This window comes from Gambusia affinis, linkage group LG18 (genome assembly GCF_019740435.1).
Source record: "Gambusia affinis linkage group LG18, SWU_Gaff_1.0, whole genome shotgun sequence".
Classification (NCBI taxonomy): Eukaryota; Metazoa; Chordata; class Actinopteri; order Cyprinodontiformes; family Poeciliidae; genus Gambusia; species Gambusia affinis.
The window spans coordinates 9,311,504-9,328,861 of record NC_057885.1 but is presented as its reverse complement, the minus strand read 5'-3'; the positions used below and the strand labels follow the sequence as shown (position 1 = coordinate 9,328,861).

General features: G+C 35.2%; 1 protein-coding gene across 1 annotated transcript in view; it reads left to right on the top strand.

Moving 5' to 3' along the window:
- LOC122820678 (basement membrane-specific heparan sulfate proteoglycan core protein-like) overlaps positions 1-15,515 on the top strand; it is a 54,923-nt gene extending 39,408 nt beyond the window's left edge. The window contains exons 18-41 of the mRNA XM_044098248.1: positions 154-426; positions 1,351-1,599; positions 1,708-1,821; positions 1,939-1,954; positions 2,039-2,118; positions 2,693-2,740; positions 2,841-2,897; positions 2,987-3,046; positions 4,152-4,208; positions 4,474-4,549; positions 6,378-6,402; positions 7,620-7,695; positions 8,390-8,422; positions 9,741-10,007; positions 10,416-10,694; positions 11,115-11,381; positions 11,699-11,950; positions 12,257-12,382; positions 12,532-12,547; positions 12,625-12,707; positions 12,942-12,986; positions 13,898-13,958; positions 14,357-14,396; positions 14,668-15,515. Of these exons, the coding sequence (XP_043954183.1) occupies positions 154-426; positions 1,351-1,599; positions 1,708-1,821; positions 1,939-1,954; positions 2,039-2,118; positions 2,693-2,740; positions 2,841-2,897; positions 2,987-3,046; positions 4,152-4,208; positions 4,474-4,549; positions 6,378-6,402; positions 7,620-7,695; positions 8,390-8,422; positions 9,741-10,007; positions 10,416-10,694; positions 11,115-11,381; positions 11,699-11,950; positions 12,257-12,382; positions 12,532-12,547; positions 12,625-12,707; positions 12,942-12,986; positions 13,898-13,958; positions 14,357-14,378 (2,582 nt within the window). The 3' untranslated portion in view covers positions 14,379-14,396; positions 14,668-15,515. The remainder of the gene's footprint in view (positions 1-153; positions 427-1,350; positions 1,600-1,707; positions 1,822-1,938; positions 1,955-2,038; positions 2,119-2,692; positions 2,741-2,840; positions 2,898-2,986; positions 3,047-4,151; positions 4,209-4,473; positions 4,550-6,377; positions 6,403-7,619; positions 7,696-8,389; positions 8,423-9,740; positions 10,008-10,415; positions 10,695-11,114; positions 11,382-11,698; positions 11,951-12,256; positions 12,383-12,531; positions 12,548-12,624; positions 12,708-12,941; positions 12,987-13,897; positions 13,959-14,356; positions 14,397-14,667) is intronic.
- The last annotated feature ends 1,843 nt before the right edge of the window (positions 15,516-17,358 follow it).

Here is a 17,358-nt window from a genome sequence, read left to right as displayed (position 1 = left end):
TTTTACCTTCCCTACTGTAATGTCTGTAAACCACTAATCTTTTTACTGTTTATTTTACAATCACAGATCAATAATAAACATTGTTTTTATTTTTTACATTTTTCAACACAACTGCTAAGAAACATTCTGTACAATTATGTGTTTTGTTTCCAGACTCTCATCCAGCAGCTTCTCTCTCAGTGAGTCCTGACAGAGTTCAACATTTCATTGATCAATCTGTCACAATGAAATGTGTTGGGAACGACACCAAGTGGAGACTGAGGAGGTTTACAGAATCAACCAGTCCATCATACGGTTGGTGCTCCAACTGGGGGACGATGCATGGATCCTCATGTACCATTAACAGACTGGAGGATCACAGTGGAGTTTACTGGTGTGAGTCTGAATCTGGAAAATTCAGCAACTCAGTCAACATCACTGTACAGGGTAGGTTATGATTTTTTTATGTTTTTGTTTACTCTTTGTTATTCAGAATAACTACAGTTCCCATAGACATATCTGTACAGGAATCTAGTGATTGTTTGCTCTCCAGGTAAATTTTATCAAAATGAATAAATCAAAATTTAGTGTTTGACATGAGCAGCAGAAAGGCGTTAATGTTTTTTGTCCTTTAAAATCGAGCAGCTCTCCTTCTTTCTTTGACTTTTCTGTTTTGTAAGCATGTGGGTCCAAGTAAATTTTAGGAACTCTCGTAGCTGTAGAACGTGGATCTTAAAAAATAGTCTAAAATTATTAATAATCAGAGTAATAGAATAAAATTCAACTTTCTCATTGCACGTCACAAGTACAAAGCAAAGAAATGCAATCGACATCCAGAAGTGCTTAAAAAATAAGAATGTTACAAATGTACAGTAGTTTTTTTTTGTTTTGTTTTTTAAATATGCCAACTTTAATATTATCATCATCATCATAATAGTAGGACTTTGCATAATTACAGCTGCATGTTAACAATCCTCTGAAAAATCTAATAAAATCTCTCATGTTCTTTCTCTTAGTGAAATGGAGTCTTATGCCAGTTTTTTTTCTTTAATATGTTTTTATATTAAAGCTGCATTATGTAACGTTTATAAAACTGTTTTTTCTTCATTACTGAACACTTTCAGAGATCAATCACAAAAGTATTTTTATCTAAAATAATGCAACTATTTGGTTGATGTGTGAATTTTTTTTCGTCATCAATAATTCAAAAATAATTATCAATTGTTGAAAAAATAGCGATTGGTTGTGTTTCAATTAGCTTGGTTTTACGCTCAAAGATATAAAATCTACTTAAATAACTGGAACAGTTTTTTCAAAAGGTTGATAAAAGTTGATTGCTTGTCTGTATTTGATATTCTGATTGTTTTGCAGATGATTATGATGGTATTATCCTGGAGAGCCCTGTTCATCCTGTGACTGAAGGAGATCCTGTTACTCTGAGCTGCAGAGATAAAAAACAAAATCTTCTCTCCAATGTCTCTTTCTATCACAATGATAAACTCATCAATAATGACAGCAGAGAGGAGCTGAAGATCTCTGCAGTGTCAAAGTCAGATGAAGGTTTCTACAAATGTCAACATTCAGGAAAAGAGTCACCAAGCAGCTGGATGTCTGTTAGAGGTGAGGAGGATTAAAATATTTGATGTAATCTACATTTATCTATTTGGACGTGATGTAACATCTGGTAATAAATACTTTTGGTTTCCTCTCACTGTTTGTTATTTCCAGTAACTCTTTCCAGTCCCGTCTCCTCGTCTCGTTTACTGCTGATCATTGGACCCATTAGTGGAATCATTCTGATTATTTTCCTGCTCTTGTTGTGGCGCTACAGACAAACCAAAGGTTCGATCCCACTTTGTTCATTTACACTTTTTAATCAACGGCACACATTTGCTCTGCTTCATGTTAAAAGTGATTTGAACCACAGAATAAGCAACAATAAATGTTTTTTCCCCACAGATTTATGCTCTTTCAGGTCAGTACATAACTTTCCCTTCTTCTGTAACTAACATGAATTTCTGTCGTTGTTTGCTGTAACTTTTCTGTATTTTTATTTTAGATCAGACAAAAACAATCAGAGGTCGACCACCAATCACAGAGCAGAGATTGAGATCAGTGACAATAACGCTCCTTCTCACGGTCAGAATTTTATCAGATTCTTCTCATAATGCATTTACTTTTTCTTATTCTTTTAAATCAACTGACATATTTATTCAGTATGCTTTATATTTTCATGTTTATGTGTACAATTAAAATAAACTAATATAAAACTGCTCTATAATGACACATTGAACTTACAGTAAAATATGAAATTCAGTTTAAATATATCAAAAATGATTTCAGATAAAGACGCAGGATATTTTTGTCTTGAATAATTTCTCTTTCTAACTGTATGACGTTAATGCTAATGGCATATTAGACTACTGTTCAAAGAAAATAAGTGAAAATACCATAAAGTACAACCAATTACATCTGAAAAATGTTCACATCTTTTCACAATGTCAGGATTTTATATCACAGCCTTAATCTGTGTAGCATTAAATTAATCTCTTTCCTCAAAAATCTCCACACAAATACCCAATGTTGATAATGTGGAAAATATTAGATTTGTGCAAATTTATTAAAAATAGAAAACTAAGAAATCACATTTACATAAGTATTCGTTGTTATTATATAACTATTAACCCATTATTGTTTTTTTTTCTTAATATAGGTGATGCTCTCTATGCATCAGTCAAGCCTTCTGAAGCCGCCGCTCCTGGTGAAGTATTTCTATTTAAAGCAGATGCACACACAACTGGAGCACTTTAAAAAAAAAAAAAAAAACTGAACTAAAACTATGAAATGTTTTTTTTCTGCAGCTGAACCCAAAGAAATAACGTACACCATGATTAAGTTCAAAAAGCTCAGAAAAAAGAGTGAGTGCAAAAAACACAAACCTTCTGCAACACGAGATGATAACTGAAGGATTTCTGACTCCATGTCTTTGTTTTGTCGATCTCAACAGGAAAACCCCGTAAACCTGAGGAACGCGTTGTTTACGCTGAAGTGAAACCAAGAGCTGCAGGTGAAGTTGGACTTGGTATTAAAATGTTTCCTCCTGTCATTACCCTGCAGGTTCAGATCGTCTGACTTCATTCTACAGCTTTTTCATTCTAAAAAGAGAAAGAATCAAAAATAATTTCACAACTTTTTTATTTTTATTTTTATCTAACACATCTGGTATAATTGACCAGAATCATAAATTAATCTGTAATTACATACAAACTATAGAACAATAGCAACAAAAATGCTGTTTGACTAATTTTGATTCTGATTAATCTAAAATAATGTGAAACACTTCTAATATTTCTAAAAGATCTTAATGGCTTCTGTCTGATCACAGAGTTATGATAAAAAATAAAGGCATCAGTCAGGAGAAGGGTCAATAAAAACCTCAGTATAAAGCATAGCTACTGAATAACTTCAGAGTGACTGTAAAAATGCAAACAACAACCCTAAAAAAAACTTAATGGATATTTAGTTTGTTCTGGTTGTATTCTACATGTGACAGCAGTGTGTTGAGTTCTGGATTAATTAAACACTTTAACTTTATTGCAGCTTCTTATCTTCTTTCTTTTGCAGTTCAGTATGTAGAAAATTATTCTTTAAATGTTTTGAAATTATTTATCATGATCTCATCATCATCATCATAAAAAAGTACATATTTATCTGTAACATTGGCTGCAAACTCTCACTAGACATCAGCAAAAACAGAGGGACTGAGGACTTTTACAGATTGTGTGTTTTATGAAAACATTTGCTGCATGTTAATTTTCTCAGTAGCTTTTTGACTCAGTTTGCAGTGTAGCGATTGTTTTACAACATATTGATCCTCCCCATGTAGCCACGCAGCTGCAAATTGTGTCAGGAAAATTTCCCTTTCCCTTTGTGAAGTTTTATCTTCCTCTAGAGGACACAGTGGTGGATATTTCTTTTGTCAAATGCAGTCTGTTATTAAAACAAAGAAAAAACAACAACGTATTGTCTCTCTTGAATTTGGTTTCAGCTTTTCAGAATCTGAAATAAATTTACAGTCTTTTTTTTCTTCTTTTATTTTTGGTAAACAATGTAGTGTAAAAACATAGCTGTAAAACATTCCTGTGTTTGATTAAATGAGTTTCCTGTTTCAGAACTCGCTCCAACGTACGCTGTGGTCAACAAGAGCAAAGCCAAGAAGAACAGGAAAGGTAACAGGATTTACACTCAGTTTCTCATATGCAACATATTTAATCAAATCATTTCAGATTGTAAATTAGTGAGACATTTTCACCATAATTCCCAGATCTAGTCATTTTGGATGTATGACTTTGCAAATTTTCCTCTATATAAAATGCTTTATAACTAATGGTGTAAGCTTTCTATATGAACAGTGTTGGGTTCAGTTTGACTCTAGGAATTAAATTCCTGCTTGTTGAATTTGTTATTATTAATGCTAATTGTCTTCATTCACAGAAAAACCTGCAGCAACAAATGAACCAGTTTATTCTGAAATCAAATCAGGAGCAACTCTGAACGATGAATCTGCCTTGTAGCATCCATCCATCCATCCATCTATCTATCTATCTATCTATCTATCTATCTATCTATCTATCTATCTATCTATCTATACATCTATACATCTATACATCTATACATACATACATACATACATACATACATACATACATACATACATACATACATACATACATACATACATACATACATACATAGAATTCATGTACATACTTCATGTTAGATCAATGTTGTCTTTAAGTACAAGTTTTATCTTTCAATGTCTTGAATATATTTTGCTACTTTTAAATATAATTAATATTTGTCTCTGATCCAAAATGCTGTGAAAGTGTGAAATATATGATCCTTTATTTTCTATGTTACACAATTAAAACATATCTAGCTGTATTAAGTAAAATTGATACTGTAAGGGTGTCAGTATTAAAGTATGTCTTTTGGAAATAAACTATAAAATTGTATTATATTGCAGTCTAAGCACTGTGGACTTTTTTTTTTTTCGCTCTTGATGTAATGTTTGTTGTTTCCTATTTCTGCAATGCTGAAGACAAAAGATGGGAATAATTGGCTGAAGTTAAAAGATGAAAAAATAAATGATGTTACTACTTAGATTAAGCTTTAAAAACAGCTAAGCTGCCTTTATTTGTTTTTTACAAACATGTTACATTTAATAAATATGTCACATTTTAATGCATATTTTGTGTTTTATTTGTGTGTAAAAAAGAAAACATCAACACCATTTTGAGGTCCTAGCGGTGCGTGTTTCAGCACTGGACAGCTCCCATAATGCAACACAGCTGTGACTACAGAGCAACGTCATTATTTCACATACTATGGCAAGCCGTTTTAACATAAATTCGGTTTTGCCGCCCGTCAAAATGTAATTGAAGATATCTCGAATTATTATTCTTACTAGTCAGAATGTAAATGCAGATATCTTAAATTACTATTCCTGATAATCAAAATGTAGTTTTGTCTAGTCAAAAATCATTTTTAGATATCTAGAATGTAATTACGTATTGTCAGACAAAATCAGATTTATGTTAAAACGGCTTGCCATACTCTAACAGTGTTCAGAGGAGAAACATTCACATCACATTTAACGGATTAATGTGACGTAATTGTCTCATATGAAGCTCATATAGCTTTATAGTAGGCGCACTGAACATGGCGCGAGAGGGCGTCCGCCAGATACGCCGTTTCCGCCTTGGTCTCGCGCGATGTCTCGGCTCGTGGTCGCGCATCTCTGAACTTTTATAACTGCGCGGATCGCGCGCGCTGCCTTTCACTCAAACTGGACTGTTTGGAAAGTGATGTTGCAGAGAAGGGCCTCGTGCTCTGCTATTCACATGATAAAGACTTACTTTCAGAGAATACGGAGGAACGGGATCCAACGTAAACGTCAAACGTCACGCTGCTCGTTCGGCTCACGCGCGCTTAACTCAAAGTTTTCAAGAGTATAGGTGGAAGAAACACCGAAAGATAGCACTATTATCAGATATGATCTAATTGATTTCTGTCAAAGATGTCGTATCTCTTTAATCTTCTTCCTTTTTCTTTCTCCAGTGTGACCCTCTAAATTGTTCACAACTTAAAAGAATTGACTTCAATGATGTCGGCTGTTGTGCCCAAAAGGCCACGCTTGTAAACCCATCAAATTCAAAGTAGTGCACTCCTTCTTTTGCTCTGTTTGTCACTGTAGCAGGATGAAGCCCCAGGATTGAGGACACCTGACACCTGATTACCTTAGTGGGTGTGAGCATAAAGGCAGACTCCCTGGCCTGCTCTCTTCATGCCTGCACTTGGTCACATTTCAGTTGAATGTCTGCTTGGTTAACTTGCAGTGGTCAAACTCAAAATTCTGAAATGGTAAGTAATGTTTCTCTTTCTGTACAGACCCCAATTTGGGTTGGCTAATTCAAATTGTTTAAATTCAGAAGCTGCCTGAAGCCTTCTGTTCGTACTGGGATGTGGCAGTAATTTACCCTTCCCAGTGCAACTTGGCAACATAAAACGGGTATGTATCTTTATTGCATTGCACCCATACAGTTCAACATCACAAAACGACAATTATCTGTACATTGCATGTATTGATAAGTGGATCCTCCTGCTGTTGGGCCAGAAGGGGCTCTCTGGTGGAGGTGGAGTCATCCAGCTCTGGCATGGTTTCCTCTGCCTTGTGCCATGTTTCTAAAAATCACCTATTAATCTAACTTAATTTCAGGTCTAAAGCTGCTGCAGCTTGCTGGAAGCCCTGCTGCTTTGTTTCTGCTTTGTTTCTGCTTTGTGTGGCCTCTGGCTTTGCTGTGTTTAACTGCTGTGGTTTTTATCCCTCTTAATCAAACCATTGACTTTAATAACTGGATGTATCAGAGGGTAACCTCATTTTAGCACCCATGTCTAAATTGTAGTTTACTTCTCTCTTTTTTTGTATTTGCTTTGTTTAACCCCACCCTTTTGTTGCTGGGAGCTGAAGGCCGTGGGGGGCGTCCAGAGGGACTGGACCAGTGTGCTGTGCGAGTTGGGATTTCTTCACGATTGAATGTCTATTCACAAGTGCTTGGGGTGATTTATTTTGATTTATTTGTTTTAGGACCAGTTCCCACATTTGGACTGCCCTCCCCTGCTGGTAGGCCCCAGTACTGTGCATGTCCCTTCCTAATGTGCTCCTTTAATTTTACTGGTTTTTAAAAAGAGAAACAATAAAATTAACTATTTTGTAATTAAAGGAAGTCTTGTTCTCATTGGGTACGAACCTATCTATTTCCTTGGGTGCAGTTCCCAAGGTGGTGTTGTTGACTTACCCTGCTTTGAAGGGCCGAGTAGCAGCTTCATCCACTAGTGTTGCCACATCACCATGACTCTACCCATAGACCACAGCACCATGAAAACTGTCATAGATTACATCCATGTTTCAGACCTCACACGTAACATCACCAAGCTACGAGGGCGGCGGACAGGAAGTATAAACATATTGAGTAACTGCTGCGGTCAAAGCTGCTGCATTTTAAAACTCTGAGTTATGGGAAGGAAATGCGTACGCTGTTCTGAAGAAGAGTACTTGAAACTTCTCTTTTTTTCACAAGCGAGAAGGTTTCCTGGTTGTAGTTGTTCAGCAGGTTGAGACGAGGATGGGACACGCTTGGCTTTACGTGCTATTCTGTAAGTAAATTTATGAACTTTAAAAATACATGACTGCACTGCTGCCTTACTACCCTGCTCAGGTCTTATTGCATGGAGTTAACATGTTCTCCCAGTGCATGCGTGGGTTCCGTCCTAGTCCGCCCACATGTCCGGGTTGTTGGTTCGGTTCCCGCTCCACTCGCTTCTGTTGTGTCCTTGGGCCAAACACTTCACCCGCCTTGCCTTGCCTGGTGTATGTGCGCGCGCGCGCGCCCGTGTGTGCGTGTGTGTGTGTGTGTGTGTGTGTGCGCGCGTGTGCGTGTAGCGCTTTGGGGTCTCTGAAGCTGATAAAGCAAGTACAAAGCCCTTTACTATTTTCCCTTGATGGACTGGCGACTTGCCCGCGGTGTAACCCCTCCCCCCACTGATAATGGATGACTAAACAGTGTTTTAACCCTAAGGTCCTACATAGAGGTTTTTGAGGTTTCCCTGCTTTAACTGTGCAGTTCAACAAACGCCTGTTAATCAGTCATCAATTGAAATCAGCTGCACTGAAGCAAGGAAATACCTAAAACATGCAGGTCTTGCAGGACCAGGTTGAGGAAACACTGAATAAACTAAATAAATAAGATTAATACAGGTTAATACAGGAAAAAAAAAGATTTGTGAAATTCCTTAAATATCAGTTTGTCTTTGATATGTTAACTTATCCATTGTTCTGACTTTTTCATAGTGTTCGGTTCAGTCGTCAGTGGATTCGCTCAAGGTGAGACTCATTTCTTGAATGTAACATTAATGTAATTGTAGCTTCTCTTTAGCTGTTGGTGCAAATCGAAAAGCTTCTAGTTCTGTAAAGCTGCATTACTAGGTCATTTGTTCACAACAGAAACAAGAAGGTGTAGGAAAACTTTAATTATCTTCATAACAATTTTACCCAAAAAGATTAAGAGGGCATTATGAGACGAGAGTCTCCACAAAACCTTCATACACTGGTAGCAGCAATATATTTAATTATCTTTTGGCTTTTTAATCTGAAATCGTTTTATTTTATGTGGTGAACTGTTGCTCTTTTTTTGGTTGTTTTCTATTCTGGTACTGCAGATGTATGAGTCTTTTTTTTTTTTTTTTTTATGCATGTGTCCCTGTCTATATTTGTGAAGATTGATGTCAAATGTTTGACTGATAAGATTCTTGTTGTTCTGCAGACTTGGTGACAACATAGGAAACTCTGAGAATATCGGCAAACATTTAAGAGATGAACTCCTCTATCTATAGTAACAAAACCACATGAACTGACAGGAAAGCATCACTGTGTTTAACATTCTGTTTTAACTTCCATTTTATCACAATTTGACTTTTCACTTCAACGTGACAGTAAAAGTGCACAGAGAAATACAAAAATTCTGTCCACTGCTGAAAAAAGATTTACCAGGTGAAATCAGTGCTTTAGTCGCTACTCATCTAAAGAAAATGAAGAGAATAATTGTTATGGAAAATCATTTTACTCTGTGTTTTTTTTAAAAGTGCAAGTGAAAAAAGTGGAAGGTAACGAGCAAAATACAGACCTTTATGATGTTGTTTTAATTTGTTGTGAAGCTTCCAGTTGGCTTTAAAGTGAGTTGTTTTATGGTTAGAATAAGGAAATAAATCAAGTACTGGTAATAGTGTTGATATTTTACTGTCATAAACATAACATCTGTCATGAACATGAGTAAATTTGTGATAAAAGTATTATTGATTAAAGTTTAGCTTTAATAACATAAAGATGCATATTTTTTAAAAGTTTAATTAGTAATACTTTTAGAACAAATTTATGTCTGATTATGATTTCTTGGTTAATGTCAAGTTGTCATAACAAAGACATTTTGAATAATGTCAACTTTGTATTAAAAGTGTCATAATTTACCGAATGACACTTTATGACAACAGTCATAAATATTCATAAAGACTTTCTCATGTTCATGACATGTTATGTCATGTTTATGACGGTGTCATGACAGTCTGATTCACATCCCGTCAAATGAAGTGTTATCCTTTTAATTGGTTTCTCTTAAACTGAAACATTATGTTATTTATATGAACAGTTTCCAATCGAGCCACTGTGATCCTGATGCCAAACTGGCCTCTGATATACAGAGGTGAGAGAGTTCTTCTCCGGTGTGAGATCCCAGGAGGAGAAGGAATAAGGTGGACATATGAATGGAGAACAACCAGGTTAAATGAACCTCAAATATCCAAGGAATACTTAATCATACATTCAGCTGGTGAGTCTGATAGTGGAGGATACAGCTGCAGAGGAACAAGTGAAAAAGGCTCAACAGACTGGAGCGATGTTGTCGTGTTAACTGTGTGTAAGTTGGTCATAAATCTTTCATGTATTTAAAATAAACATTACAAGCCATTTAATGTGTTTGGTATGAGTAAGTTGAGTATGTTTGTTTGATTTAACTCAAGTCTGTCTTAGTTTTAAAGATATGTAACTCTTGCTAGTTATGCAAGAATAGATAATAAAAATAGGATGTAAGATACAAACAGTAACATTTTCTCTGAGTTCAATCGAAGGCAAGGAAATGAAACATTTAAAAAATGGAGTTAGGATGCATTAAAAATATTTTTTAACATGCTGCAACTCTGAAAATATTCTCGTGTGTCGGACTATTTTTTTCTTTAAATTGGAGCCTTTGGGTTCTATAGAAATATTATAACACTTGACTATTGGAAAAGTAACTGTTGACCAAATCAATGTGACTCTCCAACAGATCAACTTTCTGTGTTTCCATCTTGGTTCAGTCCTGGAGCCTCAGTGACTCTGAGCTGTGAGGTTGAACATCCACCTGCAGGAACCAGGTTCTTCTGGTATAAAGCTGTTTATAATCCATCAAGCAGATTCTACAGCTATGAGCTGCTGCCTGGCAGCTCTGATGGGACTGAAGAGAATTTCTACATTGTTCATGGACTCAGTAATACAGCAGGTTATGTGTGTAAAGCAGGAAATGGAGAACCAGAATTCAGAGATCCAAGTTTTGTCTGGTCAGCAGGTCAGTTTGTTTCAATGTGTTTCCTTTCAATGAGCAAGTGATGATATTTTTACATTATTTCCACTTAGCCATTTATCCTTAACTGTAATTAAAGGTTGTTGAATTCATTATCAAAGTAAAGAAGAAATGTCAGTTTTATCTGGGTTTTTATATATTGTTGAAATTTAAATCCAAAGCAGCAATAAAAAACATAAAATGAAAACGTGAAAAGTAAAGGTTGAAGGATTTGAAAAATAGTGGATCATTTATGAATACTGTAATTTTTTCTCACTTGAGACAAGTTTTTGTTGAAAACATTTTGTTTGATTTATTGCCATGATAATATTGATATTTAACACATAAAAACAATAAATAAAGCCATAGAAAATTTGGAGAATCTGTTTTATTCTAGATTAAACATTATTGTATATTTGTTTCCAGATCCTCGTCCAGCAGCTTCTCTCTCAGTGAATCCTGACAGAGTTCAACACTTCAGCTCTGACTCTGTGTCTCTGAACTGTGAGGGAAACTCTGATGAGTGGAGAGTGATGAGGTTTATAGAAAGAAGTGGACTGTCAGACTGCTCCATCTGGGGGACAATGACTGGATCTACATGCACCACTAAACCACTTCTGTTGAATAGTGGAGTGTACTGGTGTGAGTCTGGATCAGGAGAGTTCAGCAATGCAGTGAACATCACTGTACATAGTAAGTTATGATTTATAAACCTTTTCTTACACAGTTTCCCTGTACTGTCCAGTCTGTTTTCATAGGGATATAATTATTATAAAACATTATAAGTTTAAGTTGTGCTTAACAACTAATACTAGTTTTTCACTCCAACCAAAACACATTTTATATTTTAGAAGAAAACAAATCATAACATGAATAAAATCAGGATTTTTATGATTGCATTCTAACTATGTTTCTGTTAACTCTCGAGCAGAAAGTAGAAAACAAATCTTTCCTCAATGAAATACAGCTCCATCTTTGATATCTGAAATGTAATTTGATCTGTTTTACAGACAGTCTTTTTTTAAATACAATCCTGGAGAGCCCTGTTCATCCTGTGACTGAAGGAGATCCTGTTACTCTGAGCTGCAGAGATAAAAATCAAAATCTTCTCTCCAATGTGTTTTTCTATCACAATGATAAACTCATCAATAATGACAGCAGAGAGGAGCTGAAGATCTCTGCAGTGTCAAAGTCAGATGAAGGTTTCTACAAATGTCAACATTCAGGAAGAGAGTCACCAAGCAGCTGGATGTCTGTCAGAGGTGAGGAGGATTAAAATGTTTGATGGATTTTCTTTTCTAAACAATTTTCTAAAGAGAATGGTAAACACAAAGTCTTGGGAATCTTTTCTTTACAAACTAAATTATTAGAAATACAGCAAAACAAACATAGTTCTCTTACAGCTTGTTCCAGTTCCTGACACTATGGTCCAAAATGTTTTGGGGGAACAAAATCTTACTGCGTCAGAAATGAATCACATCCTGGATGGTTGTTCTAAAGAGCCAATAGTATTTTTCATTTTCATCTTCTACAAATGTTTTCCAATTTCCAATGTTTCTTATTTCCAGTAACTGAATCCAGTCCTGTCAGCTCTTCATTTCCTGTGATGTTGATCGTTGGACCAGTTGTTGGAGTCGTTCTCTTTATTCTCTTTATTCTCCTGCTGTCATGGTGGCGATGCAGTCGGTCCAAAAGTGAGACTTTTTTCTTCTCATGCTGTTGTGGGACAAACAGTGATACATAAAAATTAAATGACTTTAATTTATTTAGGTGTTAAACAAAACTGAGGATAAAAAGCTTTTCACCATAATGCAACAAATGTATTTTGTTCCCTTGTCCACAGATTCATGGTGCATCAGGTCAGTACGCTGGCATTTACTTTTCTCAACAATCCTTCATTTAATTTAATTTCAGTTTATTGTTTTCCATAATTTAGGTCAGAGGGCAGCAGTCAGAGCTCCTCCACAAATCAAGAACCCAACCAGAGAGAGAGTCAAGTTTACAGCTCTCTGCTACACGGTTAGTAACTCTGTTGTTCATTTTCAAAGTGAATTCTCCTGCTACTCAGTGGGGATTTTTCAAACTTTTAAACATAAACTATAGAAAAAAAACTTCATTTTTCATAGTATAACTTTATCATAAACTTGTAATGTACCGTAAAGCTTTCATTTGTTTACACTTGTGACAGACTTAATAATAATCTATTTAAATGCATGCTGTAATTTTAAACTTGACCTTTTTATTATTTTGCAGGTGATACTTCTGAGTATGAAACAATCCAGCCAACCTCTAGCAATAGTAAGACTTTATTTCTTGAAGCAGCTTCAACAGCTGCCTGTGTTGAAAGGGTTTGAAATTAAACACACGAATGTTTCATTAATAAATGAATCCAAGTATTCAGCTAACAAGCTTTACTACTTTGAAACGCACATTAAACACAAAGAAATTAATATATTTAGACTTTAGATGTACAAGATAATAATAAAATAATATTCATCCACCTTTACCTGGGTGTATGTTTCCTTCTACGTCTGTAACAGAGTTGGTTAAAGGCTGGTTACTTTTTACCAACCAGTAAAATGTAACCAACACTCTTGTTGAAGGATGTTTTTCAGTATTGGTCCTACTGTACTAACCATAATAGTTAAAGCTTTGAAAGCTTTGGGTCGGATAAATTTGTTTCTGCAGAATTTTCATTCACCGGCTCTTAAAGTAGCTTCATTTGGATCCTTCTCTTTTCAGAAGTAAATGAAAGGCTTCTTTTTCTGGCCAAGAATTTAGAAAAATATTTCGGTCAAGCAGATATAAAATCTACTCTTGATCAATGTCGTGTCTGGACTATTTTCAGTCGGGGTTTTGTAAATGCCAATCATGTTGCAGCTTTTCCTGGAGTTTCAAATGATAATTTGATATAAAGTGATGAAGGTCAATGTTCTGCTCCTTATGTTGGATCTGATTTTAGACCTGAGCTTTAAATACTGTTGACTGAAATGCAGTAGTTAAAAAAACAATCGATGGCTCCATCTTCTTACAGATCCCATTCCTGTCTAGTTTGGTGTTCCTCAGGGCTCTGCTTTGGGAACATTGTTGTTTTTGCTTAAAATGCCTTTTTGTCATGCAGATTATATCCATCTGCACATTTTTATTTCATAAATTTTATCCCTTCTTCACCTTAAATACTCTTTCTTGTTATTTCTGATGATTGACAGGGAGGCCTGTTAACCCAGAGGACGATCACATTTACACAAATATGACCAACAGACAACACAGGTAGGTGCGTTCAGCTGCAGCTCCCGTTAATGTTTTCACTGATGTGTGACCTCATACCAGCTCTACTACACGCCATCAAAACTCAACATGCAGTTCAGACAATCATCCGCCCTTTGAGCATCGACATGCTACAAGTAGAAATCAGCAGAATCAGATCATAAAACCAGAGTTCTAGATAACGGACTCTCTTCTGCATTATTAGTTTGGTTTCTCTGTGGAAACATTTGTTTGTTGATTGCATGAGAAATGTTGGTGATTTGTTTTCAACAAAACGTAGAACTGCTTGGCTGATTTCAGTTCATCACAGCATCTGCATATTCAAACCAAATAATATCTACTACAGATGATCTTTGTGCTCTAGAAATACTGAGATCTGGTTTTTGCTTTAGAATCCATTGAATCCAAAAAGAGTCACTGTAGTGAAAAGAAAACAAAAAGGTATGTAAAATCTGCATTGAGATGAATTTGTAAATATTCAAGTGATTTCATGTAATTTGTTAAATGAATAAATATATATTTATGTTTTATTTGATTTTCATATTCAGGTAAAATTTGCTGCTACTTTATAATATTGAGTAAAATCTTAAAAAAAAAAAATAATATTGTGAATCTTTGATAATTTGCTGTAAAGTTTTCATGGTTAAAATTGTTTTTACAAATGATGACAAAACTAGAACATGCGTTACATCCTCACACTTTTTCTTTACAGGAAAGTGGAATGTCACTTCCTGTAATGTGGAATGAATGTCAACTTTCTGGTGGTTCAGATTGAAATGAACTGAGTTTTTTTATTATTATTGGAACATAAAAAAAAAATCCCACATCCTCAAAAGTTTCTAACAAAAGTCTATGAAGGAAGACGAGCTAGGAGACATTTTATGATGCAAGTAGCTCTGCAATACAAACACAAACATGTACAGAAATTGGAAAAGATACAATTTAAAGTTTTGTGTGGACTGAAATCACTTGTCTCAGGTTTTATTTTAAAATAACAGTATGTCCTTTAAAAATGCAGCAATTCTCATGTTTATTGTTCTCTGAGCAAGAAAATTCATTTCTATGTTTTGTGCAAAGCTATTATATTATTAGCATTGTTTATTTTATTTGCATGCAGAAAAAAGAACATATTACTTGCATGTAAAAATATTTGTGTGTATTTTTATTTGACCATTTTTAGCTCCATACTTCTTGTTTTATCAGGACTTATTTTGTAACGTGTATATTTCTCCATGTATTGTTGTTGCATCTCTTCCATTTAATTACAAACTCACTGGATGCATGTTTTTTTTTACATGTGAAATGCAAAAACATACACAAACAACAACTTAGGAAAGCCATGACACTTTGATATTTTCCATTTTATTACACCTGGCATACATGTAAGGAGTCATCATGCTAAATAAAAGCATGTAAACATGTTTACTGATCATGTTTAATTGATATTTATCCTAATTATATGCTGAATGTATTATTTAAAAGAAAAATGTAACTTTTCTTATTCAGTCAGGCTTTATATTATTTCCACGTTTGGTAGATTTAGATATTTTTCTACACCCAAAAATTTTCTTGTAAAATGATACCAACAGCTATTAAAAAAATCCTTTTTCTAATCGCTGATTGACTTTTTGGGTCTTTCTGCAGGTGATTTGAGTATTTGAGTCTTTGATGAGCTACAAGTTTTTAAAGTTGGAAGGCCTCCCTGCCATCACCATAATCTTTTTCTTCCTCCACAGTCACTTTCACATGAAACTCTGCAATTGTTTTCAATGTGGGAAAAACATAACTTGACATAAAGATCAAAAGGTTGATTTCACATGAAACCCACTGCTTGACTTTAAAGTGGATCCTGAAGGTTGTAGATCAAAGAATTAAAGGGGCAGTATCATGTAAAATCAACTTTTTAAACTTTACATCATGTTATGTTATTCCATCATCAAAATCATAAGTGGAGTGTTACCTTTATTCTCATGAGAAATCTTTTAATCTCCATGGCAACCATTCAGCCGTGCAAAACAACTCCTCAGAGATGCAGTGTCCAAGCTTTGGTCTCGCAGAGCAGCCCTCACTTACTACTCCCCATCAGCTCCTTCAGACTAGCCAGCAGCAATTAGCAAACACCTGGTGGAGCTGCACACCAGCTGAGCTCATTATATGAGCCGCTTTTCAGTGAAATGCTGGTAAAAACATTGTTAAAGGGTTAATAGAGGAGCGATGATGTAATGACTTCCAGAAGGTGGAGTTTCACAAAGAACAAGGGTTTTTAAAGAGACAGACACCTAATTTCAAGGCATTTTAAATCATATTTTATATATACAGCATTTTTATAAGTGGAGTTCTCTTATTGTGCTTTAAAATGTCAAAACATATAATACTGCCCCTTTAAAAATGTCCCACCCTTGCTTCATCAGTCCACAAAATGTTCCAATTTGGACTAATTTGGTCATTTTTAGCATCGGGTTGTCATATGAACTACAAGCAGCAATTTTAGAACTGGACAGCTCTCATATGAACCAGGCAACACAGTTTTGATTGCAGATCTTTGACTTTATTCCACCAACAGTTTCCACCGAAGACACATTTATCACACATTTATCATGTGGTTATTAAAAGTTATTTACTGAAAACTAAGCAAATTATCTTTCAGTATCAAGATTTGGACTTAACCTCTGAAATTACAGCATTGATATCCAATTCTACAGACTCTAAGAGGGACACAGTTGGTTAAATAATAAACAGAAACATATTAAAGTCCTGGTACTAGCATGTTTCCTAACTGATTAAAATGAACATCGATAAGACTGATCTATTTATTTATTCATCTTTGGCAATAAAATCCATTCTGAATCATCAGTTATTTGCTTCAGAAGCCTTTAACCACACAGCCATACCACAACATGGTGGCCGTTAGCAACGCCGTCTCTGCTGATGTTTTTCTAGCATCAGGCTAACAGCACGACGCTATCATTAACACGGTTTAGATTCACACGAGTCACATTTTTAGGCCAGTTGTGAAGGCCACACAACTTTGCATTATGATGCGTGGAGAAAAAATGTCCGACATGTACAGAAGAAATAAACAGTGTGTGACTTTTACAGAGCTTCCTATCAGAGCTAACAGCAACACCTCGTCTATGTGGTCAGTAAATGTGCTCAGCTCTAAATGAAGAACAAGCAATGCTTTTGTGGTGTTACTCTGGTTAGTGTAGTTGTATCAACTTGTCTAACTGCTTTGTAGCATCATTTTTAGTCGTAGTTACACCTGCAAATCTTTTACAATATCTTCTGTTATCTTCACAAACCTGGTGTTCAAAGCATTCTTTGTAAAATAGCTTCACCTTAGAGTGGATGACTGATGCCAAAACTATGCAGCACAAGCAGAGGATATTCTATTTATAAACAC